The sequence below is a fragment of the Aedes aegypti genome, chromosome 3 (assembly GCF_002204515.2).
Source record: "Aedes aegypti strain LVP_AGWG chromosome 3, AaegL5.0 Primary Assembly, whole genome shotgun sequence".
NCBI lineage: Eukaryota > Metazoa > Arthropoda > Insecta > Diptera > Culicidae > Aedes > Aedes aegypti.
In genome coordinates this window covers 210,233,115-210,260,580 of record NC_035109.1, presented here as the reverse complement: position 1 = coordinate 210,260,580, position 27,466 = coordinate 210,233,115, and the positions used below count along the sequence as shown (strand labels likewise).

Sequence of the window (27,466 nt, the reverse complement as noted above, 5' to 3'; positions counted from 1 at the left end):
CTTTAAGGATTTGTGTCATTTTCCCCTAATGAGATCCACATTTTAACGCCATTCGAAGTCCTAACAGTAACTTTACAATATTTGCTAGCTACCATCATGAAAACATTTCCCAAATTTGAGTTTTTTAACGGGTTTAAATCGTGTAGAAAAGTTGGTTGAAAAATGGGGGTGGTTCAAAATGACCAAATGGATGGGGTAGAATGCCATTTAGTATGGAGAACTACTAGTTAGCAACCATGTTTCTCCATGAGTTTGCTCTGTGGTATGGAAACGCTTATTCCTTTATGAAATCATCGAAAAACCTTAATGTTTAGGCAAAAAAGGGAAAAATGTTGAATTTCACCGGAAAATTGAGGAAAAATCTATGAGTTTATGTCCAAGGGTTGTGGCGGCAACTCTTAGCTAAACATATTTTAACTTCGTTTGGCAAAGAATACAAATTGAAACGATCTAGGAATGATTTAATGACGTGGGCCATTTTACCCCATCAGTGCGTCTTGGACCATGTTCCCCTATTCAGCCCAGCAGTATGTAGTGCAGCCACCTTCGCTTCAGCAGCCGTTGACACAGACACCATCAGCTCAGCAATATACATGCGTTGTAATAACGCATAATATATTTAATATTCTGTGCTCGGACGGAATGACACGTGTAAATGACTGTAACTATAAAATTAACCCTTTAAAAGAATTTTGTTTCAATCTGATGTGTGTTGAAATGTAATAGAACACACATGATGTAATAGTTGTTAGTTTAAATATGATGCAAAATACATTCATACTTTCAAATTATGATTCTATTTGATCAAACTATTTTGTCATATTCCAAATAATTACTAATGAAGTTCAAATTTAAGGCGATTCGTCAACTTTTGAACGGTTTTCAAACATCTTTACTTTTTCAAAATGGCATGTATATTCAAGGATTATACACAAACATTACTCCAGGGGGATCTCTCCCTAAATAGCGATGGCACAACTATTACATGAATTTTTAAAATACGTTACGGAAAAGTCCATTGAGGCAAATTAAGAGATTTTGCTGTGTACCTCCGCTGAGGGTGCATTTATTCTATGGCTCAAAGCAATAACTTAGATTTCTTCTTTCTTTACACGAGACTTACGTTACAGACAATCATAAGAAATAATAAAGAATCTGCTCAACCGTATAGCAGCTAAAGGTACCCCGATCATGCATACACATTCGTCATTGAGGGTCAATTGATATTCGAACGTTAAGTATTTAGCATCCAACCGCGCATACTAACCGGTGTTGAGATTTTGTAAACATCTTCTAAACCTTGCATCACAGTCGCAGTGTGATCTCGTGAAGGCGCCACGGTTGCAAAGCCCTCGACGGCACTCCCCTGGCAGCAGAATGTTCGGACACATGTCGTGCTCGCGGCAACATCGATCCTCGTCTGCGTATCTGCCTACGTCCGAGTAATTAGCTGCGATACTTCCTGTAAATGGGAAATAAAACAAGAGAACACTGATTCGGTATAACCTGACTTAATGAACTCTTTGATCTTTTCTAGGTTTATGTGCCAAATGACAAGGTATACAAAATTAAGAACCCATTGAACCTGTTCTGAGACAAACAGTTTTAACACGCGACAATGTTTCTTGTTTTATGGTCATTAGATTTATTTATCGACAGTTCGACACAAAGGATTCCAGTACTGATCATCACAGAGCCATCTTTGGTTGAACAATGTTGAATTTCAAGGAAAATATTTGCAACAAAGCGTCTGCTTGCCTATGATATAAAATCGCATAATAAATGCATGATTTGAAGCACAAAAGTTTGCAAACCAATGAACTTTTGTTCGTGAACTTGAAGAGCAATTAGGCTACGCTGGGTTTTCAAAGAGCTATGTCATTAAATTATTTAGAATCGCTTAATCTAGTGGACCTCACACTTTGATTGTTTCCCGTATATAAGATTCTAGCGTGCTAATTTGTCACCGTTTTCGCTAACATAGGTACATATGTACACATAATAGCGTTCTAATTAAGTTGAATGGCTCTTATATTTTCAACGGGATTTTTAGATTTTAACTTAGTTTAACGGACGTTACACTTCAAACAGTAAAAATAAGAATTGAAAAAGACGACTGGTTCTTCCGGTAAGGCGAAACGATTATGTACCTACCACGGCTGTAGAAACGTTAAAATATAGTTTTAGAATCAAGATGATGGTGAACCGAAGGCACACCTATAATTTTCAATAGCATCTGTAGAACCTCACATTGGTTTATGATCATTCGATCACAGTTTTAAGGGCAGATCTTTTTTTGAATATCTTGATTTGTGCTTTTGGAAATTCGACGCATGGCTTTGTTTTACTCCGACCATTTTTAACGACTATTATTAGCGGGTTTTATCAACTAGTTTCCTTCAACCGCGCCTGTTAACTCGAGCCCATCGATATAGGGGGTGTTACTTCAGAACACCATTGTACCATCGATCAATGTTTATCAAAGTTAATGTCAGTGTTGTATTTCATAGGAATAGTCAGGGTAAAACCGACACCCTTTGAGTTTTTTTATACAGTTCTTGCCACACCCTATCTTTAATTGTGTTTTTCAGGTGATTTTATTTATGAAGATTTTAAATAAAAAACTTTCTATAGAAGTATTACAAGTTGAGTTTTGGAAGCATTCGGAGAATTTCAGATTAACCTAGTGAGGCTTAGGGTCAATTATTATGATTTAAAATGCTAAGTTAGTTAAGCTTAGTCTCAACTTTTATATTGAACTTTCTAGAATTATATTTGAATTGAACTTTCTAGAAAAGAAGAAGTAACGCGAGAACGCAAATAAATGATCGATTATCACATCTTCACCACAAGCTTAACTTCTGGCACTTCAGAACGTCTATGTTTTAATTTGGTCAAATCTACCACGACCATACCCAAGTAATCAAAATTGTTTTTGCTCCACACCACTCATCCGATTCTATATCAAATTGTGAGTGTACTCTCAAATTTAAGCTCATTTGGATGGAAACTTAGATTACACAAGCCCTTCGAACTTTGTATGGAAATTATTATGGGAAAAGCAAGCAATTCATTCAATCGGCCATAGTGTTTGTCAACGGGCACTTGAGGGTTAGAGCAACGCTGATACTTTCAGATATATTCATCAGCTACAACTTTGCTCATGACGGTAATCCATTCGGACGTCTCAGTAATTACACTGCGGAACACGTTTTTGTCTCAAGCAGGATGCTGAATCCATTGCCATTTTCAAAAATATCATGGCACGTCTAGTTTTTGAGATATTGACTGTTGACAATGGAAAATTTGAATATTTCAGCCAACTTGCATGCAAGTTTGTCAGCTTGTATGGCAATTTATTCGCTTAATTTTCCACAGAGTTCAAACTTCATGAGCATAACAATTATTATCAACAAAGTTCATAATACTTTAGATGCTGAATAGTAATTTTTTGATGGTTTCGAAAAGTATTGTATTTTGCCATATGGAAACAAAGAATTTTGTATAAAGACTGCAAGCATGTTGGAAAAATCGATTTAATCTAAATTTGCTCGTGCAATTTCAACCAAATTATACCTAAAATGAAAGTTGAAGTAATATATTGCATGCTTGGTGGATTAGATCACAATAAAATTTGATAAATCATACTTTAAACGTTATGTAAACATCAATGAAATCAGTGTTTTATACAACTTTGGCGACCTGTAGCTAAAACTTGTGACATGCTGGAACATTTCTGAGAACAGCAATAGATACAGCAACTCCAAATCAACTAGAGACACGTAATTTGATCCTTGAGACATGCAAAAATGTCATTTTTGTTACGTTGTGTTAGTTGTTGATTTATAACCAATCGGGAATTCTTCAACAGTGCTCTATCTGCCGCGAAAGATAACACGCGCAATTCATTGCTATATTGTTTTACTGCATCCAGTGATGCCTTCAGAGCAGTTTAATAATTATAGCCAAAGATTTTCAACGCATACAATCAATGTTGGCACGGTAAATGACTGAGCATGGCGTACCATTGGTACCTCGCGAATCTGCAGGACCTGTGTGGTCCTCAGCCTTTTGCCCAGCAACTCCTATCCCTACCACCTCGTGGTACTGGCTGGGGTACGAGTAACCTTGGGGAAGATCGGGTAGCCAACGCCGGTGGGAACTTTGGTCGTATGCTGACAGGGAAGGGGGGTTTGTACCTGCAAACCTGGAACGTCTGTACTCCATGTTAGGAACGGCTTACAACAGCGTCCGTTCCACATGTCAGAGATTTTTTTTATTTTATTTGTTTTTTGACCATTGCGGTCTTATTGAAATTGGATCTTAAAAATAATGGATTCTAACATACAGTACAAACAACAGAAGTAACGATTACAATTTCTCGACAATTTAGCGGTTTTTCTTCATTATGACTATTACAAATGCTTTATTAAAATGAACAGATCAGAACAAATATTTTCAAATTCTCTAAATCTAAAGTGTTTGGGCCAAGTAGATGGTTTCATTGCCAACTCTTTCCAATTTCTATCTAAATAAATTTTGAAAGATACATAATCTAACTCATGTTCTATTTGTTTCGAAACAAGCCTTCTCACCCTAACTTTGTTGCGATCAACACCCTTAAACATTTACTCACATTACAGCAAGTACTCGTATCTCTCGTCCCATGCTGTAGATGACTACTATGCACTGATGGTGACACAGGTGTAGACTGTTGTTGTTGCCTATCGAACTGCTTTCGAGAACTTTCGGATACTATCGTACCGAGAACATCCATAATTTCGTTAACTTTAATGTTCAGTCCCTCAATTTCAGCTTCACATGTCGATTGGTGTGTGCAGCAAGTATCGACATTTTGATTGTCAGCATTGTCATCTCTAGAATTGCAAAAGTCCAGCAAGCAATCGTCACACATCCATACAATGTTTTTGGAGAAAAGAGCACACACGGTAACCTCAGATAAGCCAACACATTGGGCGTGATAACGTTTTGCACACTTTCCTTCAGTGTACCGCTCCTTCTTGCGATCGATAGTATGCAAGCATTTATTACACTGCATTATAGAGATCCAAATCACTCAACGTACAAATGGCGGTTAATAGTTTGTCACTGTTGGATCAGAAAACTGGAGGCAGTTTTAATATCTTCACGCACTGTGAAACTTGATGAAATTCAAACAGTCGAGATATGTTTTTCAGCATACTATATTATAACGTTCAAAACATGTTTTGGAAAACGATTGATCACAGTTGTAAACAGTAATTAGCGGCGCACAGTCAACCAAGCAACCTTACAGATCGGACACTCACACAATATGTGATGACTGATCATTGTCCGAGTGCCAGAGAAGGACTCTAAGCTAAACTGCGCACTATGGCCCTCCGAACATTTAGGGGGAATGGTCCTCCGGAAATCTAGGGGGTTGGTGTCAGGCCCTGCAAGGCAACCGTAAAAACACATCAGCACAGGAACGTCAACGAGAGAATACGGACCGGAACAATCGACAAAGATCACATCCATGGAAAAGGACTAGCGATTGGAAACTCGGTAGGAGGAACTGCAAATCTCTCAATTTCATCGGAAGCACTCGCATACTCTCCGATGTACTGAAGATCCGCGGTTTCGACATCGTAGCGCTGCAGGAGGTGTGCTGGACAGGAGCATTGGTGCGAACGTTTAGAGGTAATCATACCATCTACCAGAGCTGCGGCAGCACACGCAAGCTGGGAACAGCATTCATAGTGATGGGTGATATGCAAAGGCGCGTGATCGGGTGGTGGTCGATCAATGAACGAATGTGCAAGTTAAGAATCAAAGGCCGATTCTTTAACTTCAGCATAATCAACGTGCATAGCCCACATTCCGGAAGCACTGATGATGACAAGGACGCATTTTACGCGCAGCTCGAACGCGAGTACGACCGCTGCCCAAGCCACGACGTTAAGATCATCATAGGAGATTTGAACGCTCAGGTTGGTCAGGAGGAGGAGTTCAGACCGATGATTGTAAAGTTCAGCGCCCACCGGCTGACGAACGAGAACGGCCTACGACTGATAGATTTTGCCGCCTCCAAGAATATGGCAATTCGTAGCACCTATTTCCAGCACAGCCTCCCGTATCGGTACACCTGGAGATCACCACTGCAGACAGAATCGCAAATCGACCACGTTTTGATCGATGGATGGCACTTCTCCGATATAACCGACGTCAGAACCTATCGTGGCGCTAACATTGACTCTGACTACTACCTGGTAGACGCCCGCCTCGGTACAATCTAGCGCGACTGAAATAACCGGATGTCGCCAATGCATACGCGCAGCATCTTGAGGCAGCGTTGCCGGATGAGGGCGAGCTCGATAGCGCCCCTCTTGAGGACTGCTGGAGGACAGTCAAAGCAGCCATTAACGACGCTGCCGAAAGCATTATCGGATATGTGGAACGTAGCTCAAGAAACGATTGGTTCGACGAATAGTGACAGGAGGTTTTAGAGGAGAAGAATGCAGCACGGGCTGCAATGCTGCAGCATGGTAGTGACAAAACGTGGAACGATACAGACTGAAGCGGAAACAGCAAACCCGCCTATTCCGGGACAAAAAGCGCCGCTTGGAAGATGTGGAATGTCAAGAGATGGAGTTGGTGTACCTTTCTCAAGAAACGCGGAAGTTCTATCAGAAGCTGAACAAATCTCGCAAAGGCTTCGTGCCGCTAGGGGGTGATCGAAAGCAGCACTACGATGAACACCTGAATGGCGCAGAGAACACAGGCACAGAAGGTCAGGACAGCGAAGGCGTTGGCTACGTCAGCACAGCGGACAGTGGAAACCAACCAGCTCCCACGATGTAGGAAGTTCAGGATGCCATTCAACAGCTCAAGAACAACAAGGCCGCTGGCAAGGATGGTATTGGAGCCGAACTCATCAAGATGGGCCCGTAGAGGTTGGCCGCTTGTCTGCATCGGCTGATAATCAGAATCTGGGAAACGGAACTGCTACCGGAGGAGTGGAAACAAGGCGTTATATGCCCAATCTACACAAAGGGCGACAAACTGGAGTGTGAGAATTATCGTGCAATCACCATCCTAAACGCCGCCTACAAAGTGCTATCCCAGATTCTCTTCCGTCGTCTATCACCTATGGCAAACGAGTTCGTGGGTTTTTATCAAGCAGGTTTCATCGACGACCGCTCGACAACGGACCAGATCTTTTCCGTGCGGCAAATCCTCCAGAAAGGCCGTGAGTATTAGGTCCCTACGCACCATTTGTTTATCGATTTCAAGGCGGCATACGATAGTATCGACCGCGTAGAGCTATGGAAAATCATGGACGAGAACAGCTTTCCCGGGAAGCTCACAAGATTGATCAGAGCAACGATGGACGGTGTGCAACACTGCGTGAAGATCTCGGGTGAACACTCGTTCGAGTCTAAGCGGGGACTACGACAGGGCATCGGACTTTCGTGCCTGTTGTTCAATATTGCGCTTGAAGGTGTCATGCGGAGAGCAGTTGAGGCACAATTTTCACGAGATCCGGACAATTTGTTTGCTTCGCGGACGACATGGATATTATTGTGAGAAAATTTGAAACGGTGGCAGATTTGTTCACCCGCCTTAAACGCGAAGCAACAAAAGTTGGGCTAATGGAGAATGCGTCGAAAAAAAAGTACATGCTGGTTGGCGGACAAAGCGACAGGGCCCGCCTAGGAAGCAGTGCACAATATTTCGATCGGCCGAAATCGTGAACTTAATTCTGTAGCACCTTTAAGGTGATTATAGAACGAAGTCACACCTCAAATTTTCAAGAGCACAAGACTTGAGAACCAAACAGCACTCCGCGTAGAAAATCTATCCCATTGGTCACCACCAGCAAGCAAGCAATTTGATTGGTTTTCAACGCGAACTGTTGTCAGATACTCTCGTCTAGTGCGCTTAAAAATTCAAACCTTTAATGTGATTTTTTCGGAATGGTGTCTTAGGACGAAAATTTTCTAAAAATATAGCGTATAGGGTGCAAAACCACTTGGGCACTTCCATGATTCACTTTGGCATGGGGGTTTTTCTCAGTCGAATTATTTGAAACTTTGCAATAAGGAGCGCTTCAGTACGACGCATATTGTGGCCAAAAATTAGCTCTGTAGCTTTCAAAACACCCCACTGCCGAAGTGAATCAAAAGTGCCAAGAATAGAATCCGGCTCCCTATATTGACGGTAAATGTTAGTTCGCAACTTTGCCACGGGCAGCGCTGCGAAACTATTTTTTTTTAAATGACGATCTTTATATGATGTCTTCGGCAAAGTTGTAGATAATTCAAATACAAACAACTTTGTTAAAGACACCTAGTGTGTAAAAAGCCGCATTTCCGCAGTTTTTCTCGTATATTTTGAAAATGCAAAGTTTCCGGTAGCAACAATGTTCTACAAAACTGTGTGAACAGTCAAAATGAATCATTCTATAGAAGACACTAAGTTTCTAAAGATCACGGAAAAGCAGTTATAATCATTTAAATGCAAAAATCAGTCATTTTTGGGGTCCATGTATTTATTCGGGTGGCAGGTGTTGCAAGAATGCCGTACAACAACCCTGTAAAGATGGTGTTCGCTACGAATCCGGTCGGAACAAGAAGGCGTGGGGCGCAGCGAGCTAGGTGGATTGACCAGATGCACCAGGAGAATGTGGGTCACAGTGGAGGATGGAGAGAAGCGGCCATTAACCGAGTGAATTGGCGAAATATTGTTGGCGAGGCTTTATCAAGATAATTGATGTAAAGCCAAATAAATTGTCCGCGCAAAACAAACCGTTCCGAAAAATGCGAACATTCAGTCGCGAAAATCAGAACAAGCTGTCTTCGCTTTACGAATAAACACCATGAGTAAAAATCACGAAATCAGGAACTATGTTCCACAAAACAATTGTAACGCCTGCGATCTAAATGAATCCGTGATTTTATTCTGGTAATCGAGAACACTGTTCTCGGAAACAGGAACACGTTCATAATGGTGTTTCGAAAACCGTGATTTTTATCACAACTAAGTCTTACAAGATCCCTTATATGGCCTACTTCCTGAAGAAACGTATTTCAATTTTCAAACCTAAATATCCTACACTGCGTATATTTAGCAACACGCATGTTTAGTTGGTTTTAGTTACAACGCAATGCGAAAAAAGACGGCAGAGCGAATGCAGCAGAAATCAGTCCAGTTGTAATCTATGCTCTTGGGTGATGAGGGAATGTAAATATCCAACAGCAAACAGCTCTCAAACAATTGGCCCCACATTTGCAGCAACAGAAATAACTAAAAAATGGTTTTAATCACAAAAGAAAACGGTATCACATGCCAATTAAACATTCGTTGGGAAGCGAACATAAATGTTTTTCAATGTTTGTTTTTCAAATGTTTGTCCAGAACTGTGCTCTAGGATTAGTGAACGCAACCATGAAAAAGGAACGCAAAGAATCACGCTTTTGGGAACAGAATCATGAAACAGAATAAGCATTGCTTTCCGTTTACCATGACTGTTTGTTCACGAATATGGGAACTGATTTTTTTTTGCGTGTATGAACGAATAATTTAGGTATTATAGATTAAGAGTGGAATATAGAAGAAAGTGATACAAGTACAAAGTACAAAAAAGAACGGGCCAGGGATTGAACCCATGTCCGTCTGCTTATGAAGCAGAAGCGGTAGCCATTAGGCCACCAACCCCATCTTAAGCTGAGTTTGCATAAACCAACTGAGATGACCGAGTAAATTGAACGTATCTGAGTTGAAGGAAATTCAATTGATTGGCGTGTTTAGACAATGAAAATTAATTAACGTTCAACGCTCCGTCATCGAAGTCATCGTCATCATAGAAACTTCAACAGCAGTTTTTCTGGTCACAACTGATTTTTTTTCGACGAAAATATGTTCAGTGTGTTTCGGTTGGAGAATAGAATACAGTGAACACATTTTCATGTGAACTTTCTTGAATTTGAACGAAAAAACTGCTTTTGAAAATTCCCAAATTGATGACGGATGCTGCCCCTTGAACGCTCTCTCAGTTAAAACAAGAGTTGAGATTGATCAATTGGAAATAGTTTGCAGGCAAGTCAGTTCATATTCTACTTGAATTCAACTCAGATAAACGAAGTGTATTGTAAATTGAATTGAACAAAAAAAAATGATCATGTTCAGTTCACAAGCAATTCATAAAATTGATCGAAAGTCAGGCAGTGAAGCATTTTTTTTTTAAATGGATGAAGGACTATAAAAAACGGAAAGAATTCTGTCAGAAGTCAAATCTTGCACGTAAGAATCCTGCCCTAGCTTTTGTTAGAAGCCTAAATAATATGTGATTATGTGAAACTCTGTCTCAAAGTTTGTGAGAATGATGTTCCATATTCTATTATGAGCTTGGCTAGGAATATGAGGAATCATACTAAAGATTGTCCAAGTATTCAATACAAATTTTGAATATTAGTCTGAAAGAATCCTTTAAAGACTTCATGATACATTCTGCTCAAATCTCTCTCTAGATTATATAAAATACATTCATATTCAGTAAGACTGCGTTTTACGAAAGCGAAATTGTTTTTGTAATTCTTATAAAATTAAACTAAGCATTAAAACAATTTAGGTTGTTCTGAAACTCGCAGAACCGATGAATAGGTTTTTGGCGATTCAGTAATTAGTTATTGATTTATATCCAATTGATAATTCATCAGAAGTGCTAATTATTCTTCTAAACAGGCAACATTGCTACATCTGGCGCCAAAGATAGCACACACAAATGGCTACTAAGTTCTACTGCTTATATCCAGTGATGCCTGCAAGGCAGCTCAATTATTACAGCCAAAGATTTTCAGCTCATACAAAAATCAATAACTAATTACTGAGGAGTCCGATTCGAAAACTGTCTTCGACTAAGTTGCAGCTGGCGAATTTATCTCCAACCTTCAAGAGTACATGGACAAACACTTTGCTCGATTGAATTAATTGCTTGATTTTCCTATAGTAATTCCCATACAAGCTTTGAATAGCTTGTGCAGTCTCAGTTTTCATCCAAATGAGCTCAAATTTTAAGAGGACACTCAGAATTTGATCTAGAATCAAATATACCAGGAGGGTTCATATCAAGTAATGGCTCTCATTTTTTCAACGGGGGTTTTATTAATCATAACTGAATATGAAGGAAATTACATTTTCAATTAGGAAAAGTAAAAAAAGAGTAATTTTTGTTGCGTGAATAAATACCTGACGTGAAAGCAAAAAAGTTAAAAACTAAAAAAAATGATCAGTTATCATCAAAAATTAAAAACCAGTTTTTTGCCCAATTTCAAAGAAATTCGCATGAATAATACCGTTTTGATTTATATTCCGAACACTTGACTTCAAATGCGTCTGATAGGCGTAAACTGGTTAATATTTGTGAAAAAAAAAAAAAAATTTATCTGCAAAATTTAACTGTTTAGCTGTAAAATTATTTATTTAAACTTGTTTAGTACAGTTTTACGTACAAGTTTGGAACAACACTTTGATTCAAATGCCGAACACTGTGTTGATTCTGTCTCATATTCCGAATACCTTGATTCAAATTCCGAACAGCACGAATAAATCATATTCAAATGAATAATTTCGCAAATAAATTTATCTGAGCTAATTCTACTGGTCTTGAACTAGAGAATCATCACTACTCCCGAAGTATAAAATAGATTGGAAGAGGTTAAAACTGAATTGCAGTTGACTGCCATTTTCTTGTTATTTGATGACATATTTCAGTGAAACATTTCAACTATATCGCCATACAAAAACCGAGTGTTCGGAATATGAGTCTGTTCGGAATTTGAGACAAAACGGTAGATTCAATTAATAATTTATTTATTTTGAGCAAAAAGAAATGAAATTTTATAAGACGATGATTATATCCTTACTAAGGTAATGAAGAACCGAGACCACACCTCTAATTCTCAACAGCATTTGTAAAACACATACAATATACAAACCTGGTCCACACCACTTGGTTCCCGGATAGATGAACCCGAGTCCACCCTGAAGTTCACCGGATATTCCGCTCGCCTCGTTGCACACTTCCTCCAGGGCTATCACCGATTCGCGTGGCACCTGTCGCACCTTCTTCGCGTCAAAGGCCAACAGCATCCGTTGTATGTCGCCTCTTCGCACGAATAAAGGTACCCAAGGAGGAAGCAGGCAGGAAAAAAAAACAAAACATTTTTTATCACTGGCGTTCAATATTTCGCAGTTATGCGACCTTGCACCGGCTTTTATGAGATGTGGCGATGTGGGTAGTAGGGTGGCCCACAATTATCAAACTACAAAAACCTTAACGGGACCTCCAGAAGCTACTGTGATAGTTTGAGCAGAATCACTCAAGTCTAAGGGACGAGCTTGAAATTTGTATGAAGAAAATCTACCAAATATATGGAAAACTTAAAAAAAAACGCTTAAACTTTCACGGTAGCTTATCTTTTTAGGGGTTTAACATAAGATTCTTATGGTTCCAGTTTTTCATATAAAAATGGGCCACCTTAGTGGGTAGGCATAGATAATGGAAGCAACGAAAGAAATGGGGAAGAAATAGTGCTCCGGTGATCATGTGTCGTAGTCCTCTTAACGTTCAATGAACTGATCGTTCGTTCGTTCGTTTTGCCGGGCTCATGTGGATGCGATGGTAAGCACGTCACATTTTGACCCCGGAGGGCATTTTGCCAACTGATCTCGGTTGAATGACTCAATGATTAGCAGACGATATATGCACATATGTAGGAAACAATGCAGTGCGATGAAGTCGATGGACATACTCGAATCTTACCGATCGGAATGAATTTTGCAGTACGGGGTCCGACTGCTGAGTTCCACCATTCGTGTCATTCTGAAATCCGCTACTAGGACTGAACTTCCCATGGCTTTCGCTATGAGTAATGTGAGTAATAACGTTAACGATACATCAACGCTCATCTGAAAGGAATAAAAATAACAAAGTTTGAATTATGTACTGAGACAATTATGATGTTGTGAAATTTTCCTAAGGAGAAAGATTGTTAAGGCAATTAAAAGGACAATATGACCTTACCTTAGTTCAGAACAGTGTGTATAAAAGAAGTACATTACTAAATTTCCTGTAAACCTTTGGTTGTCTTGAATTGTGCTCAGTACACTAATGTCCTGTCGTTAGTTGGTTGCCAAATCTACCAATGAACACTTCTTCCTAATGATTATGTCACTAGTTTTAAAATTCTTTCAAATATGCGCTTCTATGGTTTATGGCTTTTATGAATGATAATGTTAATGATGGACTAAGTAAGTAGCACACGGTTAAAAATCACTATAATAAAGAAATAAAAATGAAAAAGGAAGGTGATGAAATCGGTATGCATAAATATTTTTGCAGCATCATTCACCACCGAACTGGTCAAATAACTGACATAGTACCTGCCGCTCACAGCAAAGAGAAAACAAACAGAACACATTATTTCACCAGTTTCATCTGTCCGACAGCGAGCGCATCGCTTTCATTAGAATGGAGTCGAATTGCTAGACTGACTGACACCTACCTTCCTCCATGTACAAAATGCGCATAGTCACTTCGTTTCGACCAATGGGCAGTCGTTTGGCGCGCAAAATCAGTCTACTCTCGGCATGGCGAAATATTTGCGCGCCATCCATTCATCCCAGCCAAAGCGTGGAGCAATTTCAATGCGCTTGGATTCTGCCATTATTCAATGTGGATGTCGCTCGAACGAATGAAAATGTTGCAATAACAAATCTCATTTGTGTCACTTTTGGATTCTATACTCCCAATCAAATTATTCACTTGTCGGAATGGATTTGACGCCAACGGTCATCAGATAGCGAAATGTTATCAAGTTTTGCAGTAATAAATGAACGTTATTTGTCTTAATTATAGGACAAATTGCTTTTTGTAAAGTTGTTATTTCTATGAAAATAATGTAAAATTCTTAAATCATGTTCGATACAGCAATGGCAGACATTCAGATACTTCTGGTTCAAATAAAAGATTTGAACAAAATACCATCATAAAGCTTAAAATGAGGATTCTTAATTGGTACGAATTTAAATAATGCATTATTTTTCGGGGATATAGAAAAATAGTGCATAACTAAATTCATACCAATTCGTTTAATTTGTTGAAATAATCTAATTTCTTCAGGATGTTGAGAAATTCCTTTAGGTAATTGTCTACATTTAGGCATTCTGCGCGGTTTTTTGAAATTGAATTGTTCATTATATCCATAAATGATGAATTTGAAATAATATTGGACGATTTTCCCTTTGAAGGAAGCACCACACTAGATAACGGACTAGCATGCAACGCCCAGTGGCACAATCGGAAAACGTTCCTGACGAAAAGTTTTCCGGACTGAAGCGGGAATCGAACCCACACTCCTTGACACGATGCGGCTAAATGCTTGGTAACACTAACCGCACGGCCCCGAAGCCTACATTTTCATTCTATTTACATAAAAACTTATTTTATGAAATATTATATATCATTTCATAAAAAAAATATTACGTAAACTGATAGAGATCAATGAAGTACTGCTTTTGTCGAAATTAATTTGACAATGTTTAAATTCCAAAGTATAACATTACGAAAAGTTGTAAAATAGTGATAAATTTGCCTATTTTTTATGAGCCAAGACTTGGAAAAAAAAATATTGTCAAACTACCTTCGACAAAATCAGTACCTACTTCATTGATCTCTATCAGTGTGAGTAACCGATGATTCATGAAATAACAAAAAAGGTTTTAGAACAAAAAATATCTCTATCTGCGAAATGGAACATTGAAGGTAACTTTTTCAGCACTCGCTGCATTAAAACACAGGCACCTTCGTATATGGGATTTAACATTGTGGCCAGTGAATGAAATTTCTGCGGAAATAAGACGATTTTTTATTTTCAAGTAGCCCGACAATTTGTTGCCGCTCTTATCTGCGAGGAACTTATTTCGTGAACTGCTAAAACTGTTGATCATAGTACTTACGATAAGTCAAGATCGATCCGGTCGTTTTCACTTCATTGGTTCTAAACATATCGCGATTATTCTTCTTCTTCTTTCTGGCGTTACGTCCCCAATGGGACAGAGCCTGCTTCTCAGCTTATTAACTGAGAGCTTACTATGCCAATGACCATTTTTGCATGCGTATATCGTGTGGCAGGTACGAAGATACTCTATGCCCTGGGAAGTCGAGAAAATTTCCAACCCAAAAAGATCCTCGACCGGTGGGATTCGAACCCACGACCCTCAGCTTGGTCTTGCTGAATAGCTGCGCGTTTATCGCTACGGCTATCTGGGCCCCCTTGGTTACGCTGTGCAATTTATTAATTGGTTCTTCTTCTTTCTGGCGTTACGTCCCCACTGGGACAGAGCCTGCTTCTCAGCTTAGTGTTCTTATGAGCACTTCCACAGTTATTAACTGAGAGCTTAGTATGCCAATGACCATTTTTGCATGCGTATATCGTGTGGCAGGTACGATGATACTCTATGCCCTGGGAAGTCGAGAAAATTTCCAACCCGAAAAGATCCTCGACCAGTGGGATTCGAACCCACGACCCTCAGCTTGGTCTTGCTGAATAGTTGCGCGTTTACCGCTACGGCTATCTGGGCCCCTAATTAATTATTAATTGGTACAACAAACTTCCTTAGGGGGTCCAAAATACGCCCGTTACCCTATGTGAAGGCAACGAAATATCCCTGACAAAAGAACACATTTGATACCGATCTGATCATATTCGCCCCACTGATCAATTTATCCCCTGTTAACGGTACCGTTGTTTGACATTGGGAGGTGACAATGGATAAAGCATCTGATCTTTGATAATGCGTGTACCTTGGAGAGTACGAAACTCTAACATAGGGGAAAAGCACTAATTTTCGACCCACAAGAATTCTGTGCTAATTTTCGGATTTTCATACAAAGTAGGCCGAAATCGTATGACTGGGTCGAAAATTGGTGCTTTTCCCCTACTAATCGAAATAAGATAAATTCTGTTAATCAGTTAAGCAAAAATACTACAAAAGTTAGAAGTATTAGTATGACAATTCATGTTAGATCTGTTTTCGTTTGGATCAAAGCATTTGATTCTTTATATTCTAATATTAAAATTTGATGAAATTTTAGCATTTTTGACAAAATCACAATCTGTTCTTTGATTTTTATTTGATGATGTTATAATGAGTTCGTCACTAATTTTTGTTAACCTAGTTATTGTAGAACATGAATTCAGTCTCAACCCTTTTTGCGAAAAGCAGTTTCACACATTGAGATCATTTCAGGCAACACTAGGGGTCGTCCACAAACCACGTGGACATTTATGGGGGGAGGGGGGGTCTCGCCAATGACCACGGTCCACACAAATTTTAAAATTTTGGTGTGGACAAGTGTCCACAAGGGGGGAGGGGGGTCTCAAATTTGGGGAAAAAATGACCACGTGGTTAATGGACAGTCCCTAACAGGGACAGGCAAAAATTGGGCCAACTTCGGAAGGCTGTAACTTTGTCAAACATTGACCGATATTAGTTCTTTAAGAAGTACGTGACGGGTCAACTCATCTAGTTTTGAGGTTCTCCCACGTTGATGATCAATGACCACCCCAGATCCAGATTTTCGGAAGCATGTCTTATGCAGTAAAATTATGACGTATTTTTAGCAAAGAATCAGTTGAAAATACAAAATTTTACTACACATGGAGATAGAAGATTAAATTCTGAAGCGATCGGTGCGCCAAGTATTAAGATCGGTCCATTACACTGCGGAACACGTTTTTGTCTCTAGCACCAAAATACCGCTATTCGTTTAATTAAGGGTTGCTGAATCCATTGCCGTTTTCAGAAATATCATAGCACGTCCAGTTTTTGAGATATTGACTGTTAAAAATGCAAAAAATGACTATTTCAGCCAACTTGCATGCAAGTTTCCCAGCTTGTAAGGTAATATATTGGCTTAATTTGCCACTGAATTCAAACTTTATGTGTATAACAATACTTATCATTAAAGTTTGTATTATTTTCGATACGGAAAAGTTATTTTTTGATGGTTTAGAGAATTGTTGTATTTTGCCGTATAAAAGAAACGAAGAATATTGTATGGAGACTGCAAGCATGTTGAAAAAATCGGTTTAATCGAAATTTAATCGCGCAATTTCAATCAAATTATATCTGAAATGAAAGTTCAAGTTCTATTTTGCATGTTTGGTGGATTAGATTACAAAAAAGTATGATAAATTGTTCTTTTAATTTCATGTAAACATTAATAAAAGCAGTGTTTTGTACAACTTTGGCGACCTGTAGCTAAAAATTGTGACGTGCTGGAACATTTCTGAGAACGGCATCAGATTCAGCAGCCCCAAATCTACTAGAGACATATAATTTGGTTCTTGAGATACGCAAACATGTCATTTTTGTTACGCTGTGTTAACAACCATTTTCCCGGAATGTTAAATAATTCAATCGCTAATATTTTGCTTGTGTTTTCAATTGATTGAAATCTATTAGTACTAAAGACAAGAGCACAATCATTTTGTTGCGATATAAACAAGTTCAATTTTAGGCCGCCTTTACCGAGCAAAAAGTCAAAACCCCGAAAACCGGAAATATCGTGTTACCACTGCACAGTGGTCCAGGAATCAGTTTTACGCGGAAAGATGCATTTTGAGCTTTAGAATGAAACATTAGACAAAAACGGTCTTCTACAAAGTTGTTTGTATTAATTAAGACCTTTGTTTGGTGTTATTGAAAATTAGGGTGGACCACATTTTCATAGAAATTGTGTAACTAACTTTCTTATTTGTAGAAATTATATTATACATGCTTTGCCAAAAAAAGTTTTTTGTATCTCTTAAAATGACCGATTTAGAGCTTTTTTCCTGCAGTGACATAGGGTGGTCCGAACAAAACTGGTTTTCTGGCTCTAGAGTTTTCAATTCAAATTTCTCATCAAAGTAGTCTATGAGACACTTTTAGAGCTATGAAAAATGCTTAATTTGGTGAATGAAGAAACTCGCTATCTCCTTCCGTTTAGGAGTTATTGTTGTTTTTCTCTCGAAAACATGCCTACTTTGATTGTGAATATCTCTGATTGGGGCAAACATAAAAAATATCTTTTGACGGCGTTTAAAAGACAAAACGGCATTCGAAAGACAAAATGAAATTGTATAATATATCAAAAAATTAAAGATGTGTTATTTTTGTAACTCTAATAAAATGCCTTGACAAACAAAGGATTTTATTAAAAAATATTTGAATTTCAAGACGTTTTGGTTTGGTTGGTTTGACTTTATTAACGAGATTTTTAGCCCTGGGCTAGTTCATCTCGGGACCAACGGCTTTACTTCCCTTCCGAAGGAAGTCGTCACTATAACTTTTTACGTCATAAGTGACTATGTCGGGGATGGGATTCGATCCCAGGTCCTCGGCGTGAGAGGCGAGTGTTCTAACCACTACACCAGGTCCGTCCCCATTCAAGACGTTTTATTAGAGTTACAAAAATAACACATCTGAAATTTTTTGATATAATATACAATTTCATTTTGTCTTTTGAACGCCGTCAAAAGATATTTTTTATGTTTGCCCCAATCGGAGAAATTCACAATCAAAGTAGGCATGTTTTTGAGAGAAAAACAACAATAACTCCTAAACGTAAGGAGATAGCGAGTTTCTTCATTCACCAAATTGCGCATTTTGCATAGCTCTAAAAGTGTTTCATAGACTACTTTGATGAGAAATTTAAATTGAAAACTCTAGAGCCAGAAAACTAGTTTTGTTCGGACCACCCTATGTCACTGCAGGAAAAAAGCTCTAAATCAGTCAATTTAAGAGATACAAAAAACTTTTTTTGGCAAAGTTGCTTGAAATTGAATGGTCTACAACTTTGCTGAAGCATGTATAATATAATTTCTACAAATAAGAAAGTTAGTTACACAATTTCTATGAAAATGTGGTCCACCCTAATTTTCAATAACACCAAACAAAGGGCTTAACTAATACAAACAACTTTGTAGAAGACCATTTTTGTCTAATGTTTCATTCTAAAGCACAAAATGCATCTTTCCGCGTAAAACTGATTCCTGGACCATAGTGCACTGTGCTCGAGTCATTTCGCATTCGGGTTTGAAAAAACGTTGGGAAGAAGAAGATTACAGTTTTGCAGAGCCGTGACATTTGTTTGTTTTGAACGGTCATGGTTTGCTTGGGATTTTGCTGGTCGTGTAGAAACATGGGAATGTCTTAGTGGTAAATGTTTGATACAGTACATTTCCCATCCCTGCACATGATATATATAATTCATCATGAGTAGGAAACCGTATCCAACAGGCAGAACCTCTGATTCACACAAAAAAAACACCAAAATTGTTCCATTTATTCTGCGTACAAAAGTGCATGTAGACAATTCATGGCGACCAAAATGTTCTATGTAAAACAGTATGAGGTCTGCATTCCACATTACAAATTCGTACCCACTGTCGTACGCTGTAAAACTTGAAACTTAATATTTAAAGGTTTCGAGCTCTTACACTGGATGTTGTCATTGGATTAAAATCAGCAGTTATATAAAAAGAGCGATGACATATTGAAAGAATAATAAATTCAACAATGTTTAATATCCCAATAACCGAGCGACGAAAATATTTAGGACGATTTTTTCTAATAATGATGACATTTTGGAAGAATAATAAATTCAACTGACCATTATACTTCCAACGTTGAGCAATAAAAGGACACGATTACCTTTGAGCTTCTTCCCGTCTTCTAATCTAAGAATAATAATTATTTATCCTATATAGACTCTACTACACATATCAATCACATTGCAAAGTTAAGGTAATAATTATCATAGATTTGTAATTGACTTCTGATGAAGAGTATGCCTAAAATAAACGTAAGATCATCCATTCTGCAAACATTTTAGCTCGGCTTTATATCTGCTGAACAAAACGAGTTTTCCTTCAATCATTCCAAAATAATTTTTCGACGAGGAAATTCTAAAGCCGTTCGACCAAGTGTACTTTCGTCCAAATGCCATTCGACCAAATGTCATTCGACCAAACGTCATTCGACGAAATGTCTTTCGACCATCTCTACATAATGAACTTGAACTTCCTGAATCCGAACATGCTTGCTAATTCTTAACAATGCAATATTCATAGGAATAATGAATAAGGTAAACCGGGGTAAGTGAGAATCCGGAATAAGTGGGACGTACCGTCATAGCTCACGCGGGAAAAGTTTTTCATGGGGGTATTCTTCTAGAAAGTTGAAGATACAATGATAAGGAATGTATTAAGTACAAAAAAATTGTACCATGTGGTGCATGTAACAGTTGTCAATTCAGAGCCATTTTCAACTTGCATGATAAATTGTGACACGTTCCACGTCTTGCGTTGACTCGCAAAAAATAAATTTGTTATAAATCGAATTTCCATCAGTAAACTACAATTTTAAGTATTATTACAAGCTTCCAACAATAAACCGGTACTTTTTTTTAATTTCATATGAAATATTCAATGGTCTAACTTACCCCAAAATGTCTTTATACCCGAGGAAAGTGAGAACTATCAAAACAAAAACCAGAATCAAAACTAACTCTTCTTACACGTTTTAAACATTTTCCTAGAGAGTAGCACTAAAACTTTCAAACAAATGATTTTTTATCAAAAAAGATCAATCTCAAATTACGTAATTGCATAAGAGGAAGGAAAAATGTGTAATTCTTCTATCTTTTTTTTATTTTGTCTTATTAAATTTAGTAGTTGCGGAAAACAATTCCGTGGTTTTCCGCCATATATATATATATATATATATATATATATATATATATATATATATATATATATATATATATATATATATATATATATATATATATATATATATATATATATATATATATATATATATATATATATATATATATATATATATATATATATATATATATATATATATATATATATATATATATATATATATATATATATATATATATATATATATATATATATATATATATATATATATATATATATATATATATATATATATATATATATATATATATATATATATATATACATATATATATATATTTATAATTTTGTGAATTGAAAGTTTATGCGCTACTTTTTAATTAATAACTTATAAATGATATATTCTGAACATGTTTTATATCTGTTTACGCTTTTATTAAGGAATTTTCAGTTAATATTAAGTACGATGTGACATACTATTAAACGTTTTCTTCCTAAAGCGTTACGTATTTTATGGTTGATCCCTTTAGTACATAAAAATGTACTCAAAAATAAAAATCTATGATTTATCATTCCTTTTATTGTAATGGTTGACTTACTGATGTGGATTGACGCCTGAATCTGGGCGATTTTGCTTAAATTTATAAAATTCTTTCCACTTCCGGTAAACATAATTGAGAAAACTACAGTTGCTGAGAATTCTGTTTCAGCGCCAAAAATATCTATCGCAGCTTACTCATCCGAAAACCAAACACTTCCTGTACGAGATCCACTAGCCGACGAGCTAAATTTGAAAGTTAAACATTTGATATGCATAATTTGTGGATACATATAACGCTTCATTCTCTTGACATCTAGAATTCAAGTTCACCACGTGTTCTCCCAAACGGATGGATGGACAGTTGTATGATGACTCTCATTGTTCTCGACGACGGAGCGGTAGTGATAGCGGAAAGGCACGCGGTCGAGTTACGAAAAGTTTCAAACAGTACAGACCAAACAAACCAGTTCTGAACCGCGCTGGATTGGAACCTTCACTCGAGTCTAATCGAGTAGCTCTCAGCAATACCGGTCTCTTCGGATACAAAACAAATGCTTAAACAACCGACAGATGGTACAGTGATGATTTATGCGCAACACTATCGAGAGGAACGTCAAGAAAGATACCATCGAAAGGCATCGCACTATGGATAAGAAATTGAAATTTCACGACGAGATTTCAAATAATTTCAATTTAAGTCAGTTTCTCGCAATGTGTTTATGGAAGCAAATAAATTTTCGAAATGAAGTCGAAAAATATAAAAATTCAAAATATGCTACAAAACAGTAACAGTATAAAGAGCGAAAATTCAAAAATCGAGTATCGCTGAAAATGCCCTCTTCCATGAAATAAGCAGCTGCCGCTTGCGGACGTTTTGAGCACAAAACTGGAAGATAATGCCTGACTGAACCGTCTCGTCACCCAAAAAATAGTTTTAGTTCTTTTATTTCTTGCTGTAAATAAAGTTTTTCCGTTTATACAAAATTCAACTTTATAAAGAACAATGAATTTCTGTAATGAATAGAATAAATCGAGCATTTTATACTGCACGTGTTCTGATGAATAAGAAATTAATTTTACAAAAAAAGATTTTTAGCCTGTCGCGAAATTGCCCATAGTGCATCGGTCGATCATTGAATATATAAAAATGTTCCGCCAAGTGTTTTGTTGGTATCTTCCGAAATAGAAATCACATGGGGAGGCTGCGCTGCGACATCGGCCGTCTTCAAGGTCATTGTCATCGTTGACTGCTGCAGCCCATGGCTGATTAGCAGAACGTCAATTTCTATTTCCCCGTTCACTGGATTAGACCCCGGGTGCTAATGGGATGAACAACACAAAAATATGCATAGGAATGTATGTATATATAGCTCTAATGAACCGTCTATATTCGATCAAACAGCATTAACAAACATTATTCAGTGAAGATTCAATATGTGTGCTCAGAATATCGCAAACTATTTGTATAAGAACGAGTTATTCTCCATCAGTGCTATGGGCTTTAGGCCGTAGTGTGATCGGAAGTTGCATAGGGTCAAGCATGGACGTAAATAGATAGCAAACTTAAGGGGGGGGCACGACCCTGATGAAGATTATTTTTTGGGTGAACACTCTTGAAAAATTGGCATTTTATTCTACTCTGGGGTAAGTGGGACGTTCCGTCATAGCTCACTTAAGTAAAGTTTTTCATGGGGTACTATTCTAGAAAATTGAAGATACAATGACAAGGTATGTATTAAGTACAAAAAATATTGTTATTTTTATTAATTACCATATGGTTCATGCAACAGTTGTCAATTCAGCGCCATTTTTAACTTGCATGATAAATTGTTACACGTTTCACATCTTGCATTGACTAGCAAAATATAAATGTGTTATAAATCGTAACACCCCCAGACCATCGTATTTCCTCCTCCATGCTTCACCGTTCCTTGGATGTGGCGCTGTGCATTTCAAACGAGGCCGCCGCTTTCGGTTAAACAGCTCGAGCTTCAGGAGCGCCACATCCAAGGAACGGTGAAGCATGGAGGAGGAAATGTGATGGTCTGGGGGTGTTTTTCATGGGGTGGAGTAGGAAGCCTCGTGAAAATCGACGGAATAATGACGGCAGATTCCTACATTAACATCTTGCGGGAAAATCTGGAGGTATCGCTGACGGGCCTTGAAGAGAAATTCATATTTCTCTAGAACAACGACCCGAAGCATACTGGCAAGAAGACCAAGTCTTGCTTCCGGCCTTGTCAGAATCAACCGCTGGAATGGCCTCCACAAAGCCCAGACCTCAACCCCATCAAGAATTTGTGGGCGATTCTCGATGCCAGGGTTGACAAAACTGGTGTTACCAACAAAAATAATTATTTTGAAGCCTTGGAGCGCGCCTGGGAAGAACTAGATCCACAACACCTACAAAACCTAGTGAAAAGCATGCCGAAGCACCTCCAGCAAGTGCTTAAGGCCAAAGTAGGACACACTAACTATTAAATTGCTTTTTATTATTCTTAAATCTTCTTTTCTGGAGCCAAGAAGGAAGTGGGCACTTTTTTTGTCACTATTTTTTTTCAATACAAATTGATTTTCTTTTTCTTCGAGTAAAATTCTTAATTTTATCAAAATTTCTTAAGTGCAACTTTAAAAGAACCGTAATTTCTGGTGAAATTGATCATTTTTCACGGTTTTTCTAGTCTATTTTCTATAATGTTAACAATGCCAAACAACTAAATGCAGGAAAACAAGTACGAAGGTGAACCTCATCGACTCATGTATCGAAATTTTCTAACAAATCTCATTTTAGTGTTAACAAATATATCTAAAATAAAAAATCAGGGGATCTCATTTCGGGGTGAAATTGATCACTTGTCAATACCATTATTGTTAGTTTTCAAAACAACTCTACATGATAAATTTGAGCTCCCTGAATCCGAATATGCTTGTCAAATTCTTGACAATGCAAAATTTTTATAAATAACGAATAGTCAAATTTCAAGAATTACGCGGAAAACGCCTAAATGTATGCAATTTCCTAAAGAATTCAATGATATCTAACAGAAATTCAATTATTTCAACCATATGAGCTAATTGGTACGTGTTTTAGTGATGAAATCTGGTTTGGGGATATATCTCAAGCATTCTCACAAACTTTCAGGTTTATACCATGTTCAAATCCTTGCTTAGAAATAGAAGTTCATGCGTGTTTGTCAATACTGCAACGTGCATGATTTTGAAATTTTACTCTATTTTCATAGTAATAAACATTCTTTAACGCAAAAAACTTCACAACACACAAAGCGACAATAGTTACGAATAGCAACGTTCATTTACTGCAGCTTACATTGATATTTGTGCTCCATTAGGCATAAATAAAATCGTGTGATACGATGATCAATTTCACCCTTCTGATCAATTACACCCGATTTTACGGAATATCAAAAATAAAATATCAAAAAAGATTTAAGTTCGTTAACTTTAATTTGAACAAAATTAATGAGACAAATTCGAAAACTGGTAAGGTGGGCACTTTATTTTGCCTATCAGTGTATGTGATACTTTTAATTAATAACTTATAAATGATATATTTTGATATATCTCGGTTTCCCGATTCTAACTGAGACTCAGCTATCAAATTGTCCGGTTGCTTAGCAACGAAGCACGATTTACTGATACTCGTCTTTTATTTGCTGAGATCCCAGGAAATTTGTTTGCCGACTATTCGGCTGTGCGGATCTCGGTTAAAATTAGCCGAGATTCGGCATTCTGAATTAAGTGTGTAACTGCGTCTAATGGCTCATTCTAAAATTTTATTCTTAAGTTTTCACAATTTCGAAATTATTTGATCAAATTCATGAACACACCATGTTGCCAAAATGTGATTGTGTTGTTGGATTTGAGAAATACCGTTTTGATTCATATTACGGACAGCTTCAAATTCCGGACACTCTCGTTTGTATGGGAAACATTTCACACGAAAAGTTTCAATTTTCGCCGTCCAAAAGTTCTCATTTTCGAGGCTCGTTTTATTAGGTTATTTCCATAAATATCATTGCAAATTTATAATGCCCATCTACCTTAGGCGTCTATTTAGTGGTTTGACGATGTCAATTGATGATTCGATTGTTCTTTTAATGATTATCATGAGCTGTTCGGAATATGAATCAAAGTGTCCGGAATATGAGGCAAAAGTGAGGGAGCGTCCGGAATAAGAATCATGAAAAGGCCACACGTTTTGATTTATTTAAAATTATTCAAGTTGCGGACGCGTATTCTTTACCCACCATCCGAAAGTTAAGGGCTTCCGACGCTCGATAACCCTAAAAAATCATACAGAATGATTTATTTTGTATGGTCCAAACTGGATTATACTTCACTGAGGCCTTAAGTGTCCGTAATATGAATCAAAACGGTATTGACATTTTAAAATTTTATTGAACAATGTATTTGAACTATCGTTTTTTTATGTTCCACTTGCCCTGGGGTACCTTACATGATTTGATCCATGATCCGGATCCGGTTTTATCCGTAAAATGCTAGTAAAATTTTTACTCCCAAGTTATTGGTTTACACTGTTACTCTCTAAAAATAATGGTCTCATTATCACCGTTGAAAAATTTTCTGGCAGGGTTTTTACAGCAGAACGGCAACAACGTTTCACTATATAATTAAGGGATTTGGATTGCTTTATGATTAAATGAGCTTGAACAAATCATTGAACGTTCAGAACGCACCACGATTGCTCGAACGTATGGATCAGATATACTCATATTTATATAAAATTTTCAAATAAAAAAAATAAGCCCTTTTCAAGCATATTTTGTGTTTCTCCATTACAGAAAAAAATTATTTTGATTGAGCGAATCGTAGCTAAATCGTTTATCGTTTGATCAGAACATTTATGCTTAAGTATTGAAAAAAGAGTCCATGGTAAAAAAATATAAACGATATTTTCAAATGAAAATTTGAAGCTAATAGTTCTTAAAGCCCGCAACATTGATGTTTTTAATTTTTGGATATATTTTGCGGTTGTTGTAGGTATTGTTTAGGACTATTTGGAAAAAAATATGCACGGTAAAATATAATGACAGATTTTTTTAATAAAAAAAATTAAAATCGATTTTCTATGAAAATGCATCTGTGATTTTTATTATTTTTGGACATGTTTTAGGGGACAACTTATGTGATTTATTGCACAATGTTCCATAATGGAAGAATTATGGACATAAAAGTTATAATTTTATAAAATATTACAAATTTTGAAAAAAAAAATCGAAATAAAGGAAAACAATATTTTTTATGTGTTTATTTGATAGTACAGAAAATGCATTGGAAGAGTACTTAAGTAAAATTTTTCTAGGTTGCATCAATTTCATACTTATATACAATTTTCAAATAAAAAAGAAAAATAGGCCCTTTTCAAACATATTTCGTGTTTGAAATTTTTATTTTTATTTCAACAACACAAACCAAGTCAAGTCAAGTACACAACACTGAAGACGGCTTTACAGTTGAGGTTGAAATACGCATATCTGTCGAAGGATACAATAGTAGAATTACAAGGAACAGTACTACTCATCTTTTTTATATTTACAGGCATTCTACTAAACAGGCTCCACAAGGGTTTTCATCACTTTTGCCTGTGTTAGTAGGTATGATGACAAACACGTTTTTCCCATACCCATACATTTGGACATGGTAAATGAATAAAAGAAAAACGATTCTTTTTTTAAACGTACTTCATGGGTACAAAAATAATGCGCTATGTTGTCAAGTTTCATCACTGTAGCAATCATCATTGAAAAAAATGCGGTACAAAAACTTCGTGGTGTGAAGCACCTATGTAGTATATAAGGTAAGTCTGAAACCGTGAGAGCATTAGTGTTGTAACAGTGATTGTAGGTGACGTTTATTTGCCTATGAAATTGGCGTGCTACGAAAGAATATACAGCATTATATAGTGGATTAAGGAGGCGTTTTACAGAGGTATTTATTTTTGTTGTGCGTGAAGCTTCACAAATATCATTTTTTCGCAATGAGTTATATCAGTTCAAGATGTATTAAAGTGTTCAAACAAAGTTGTTCTAAACATTGTCGAAATCTTACGGAAGATAATATTCAGAAATTGGTTTTGTTGGGATTTGCTGAACAGTATAAATTAAGTAGTAAGCTTGAAATG

At 37.1% G+C, this 27,466-nt stretch overlaps 1 protein-coding gene across 2 annotated transcripts in view; it reads right to left on the bottom strand.

Annotated features, from left to right (window-relative positions):
- LOC5572250 (group 3 secretory phospholipase A2) overlaps positions 1-27,466 on the bottom strand; it is an 82,681-nt gene that overhangs the window by 27,878 nt on the left and 27,337 nt on the right. For both annotated transcript variants that reach the window (XM_021849482.1, XM_001653884.2), the window contains exons 2-4: positions 12,806-12,951; positions 11,979-12,148; positions 1,268-1,462 (exon numbers count right to left, since the gene is read on the bottom strand). In XM_021849482.1, coding sequence (XP_021705174.1) covers positions 1,268-1,462; positions 11,979-12,148; positions 12,806-12,951 — 511 coding nt within the window. The remainder of the gene's footprint in view (positions 1-1,267; positions 1,463-11,978; positions 12,149-12,805; positions 12,952-27,466) is intronic.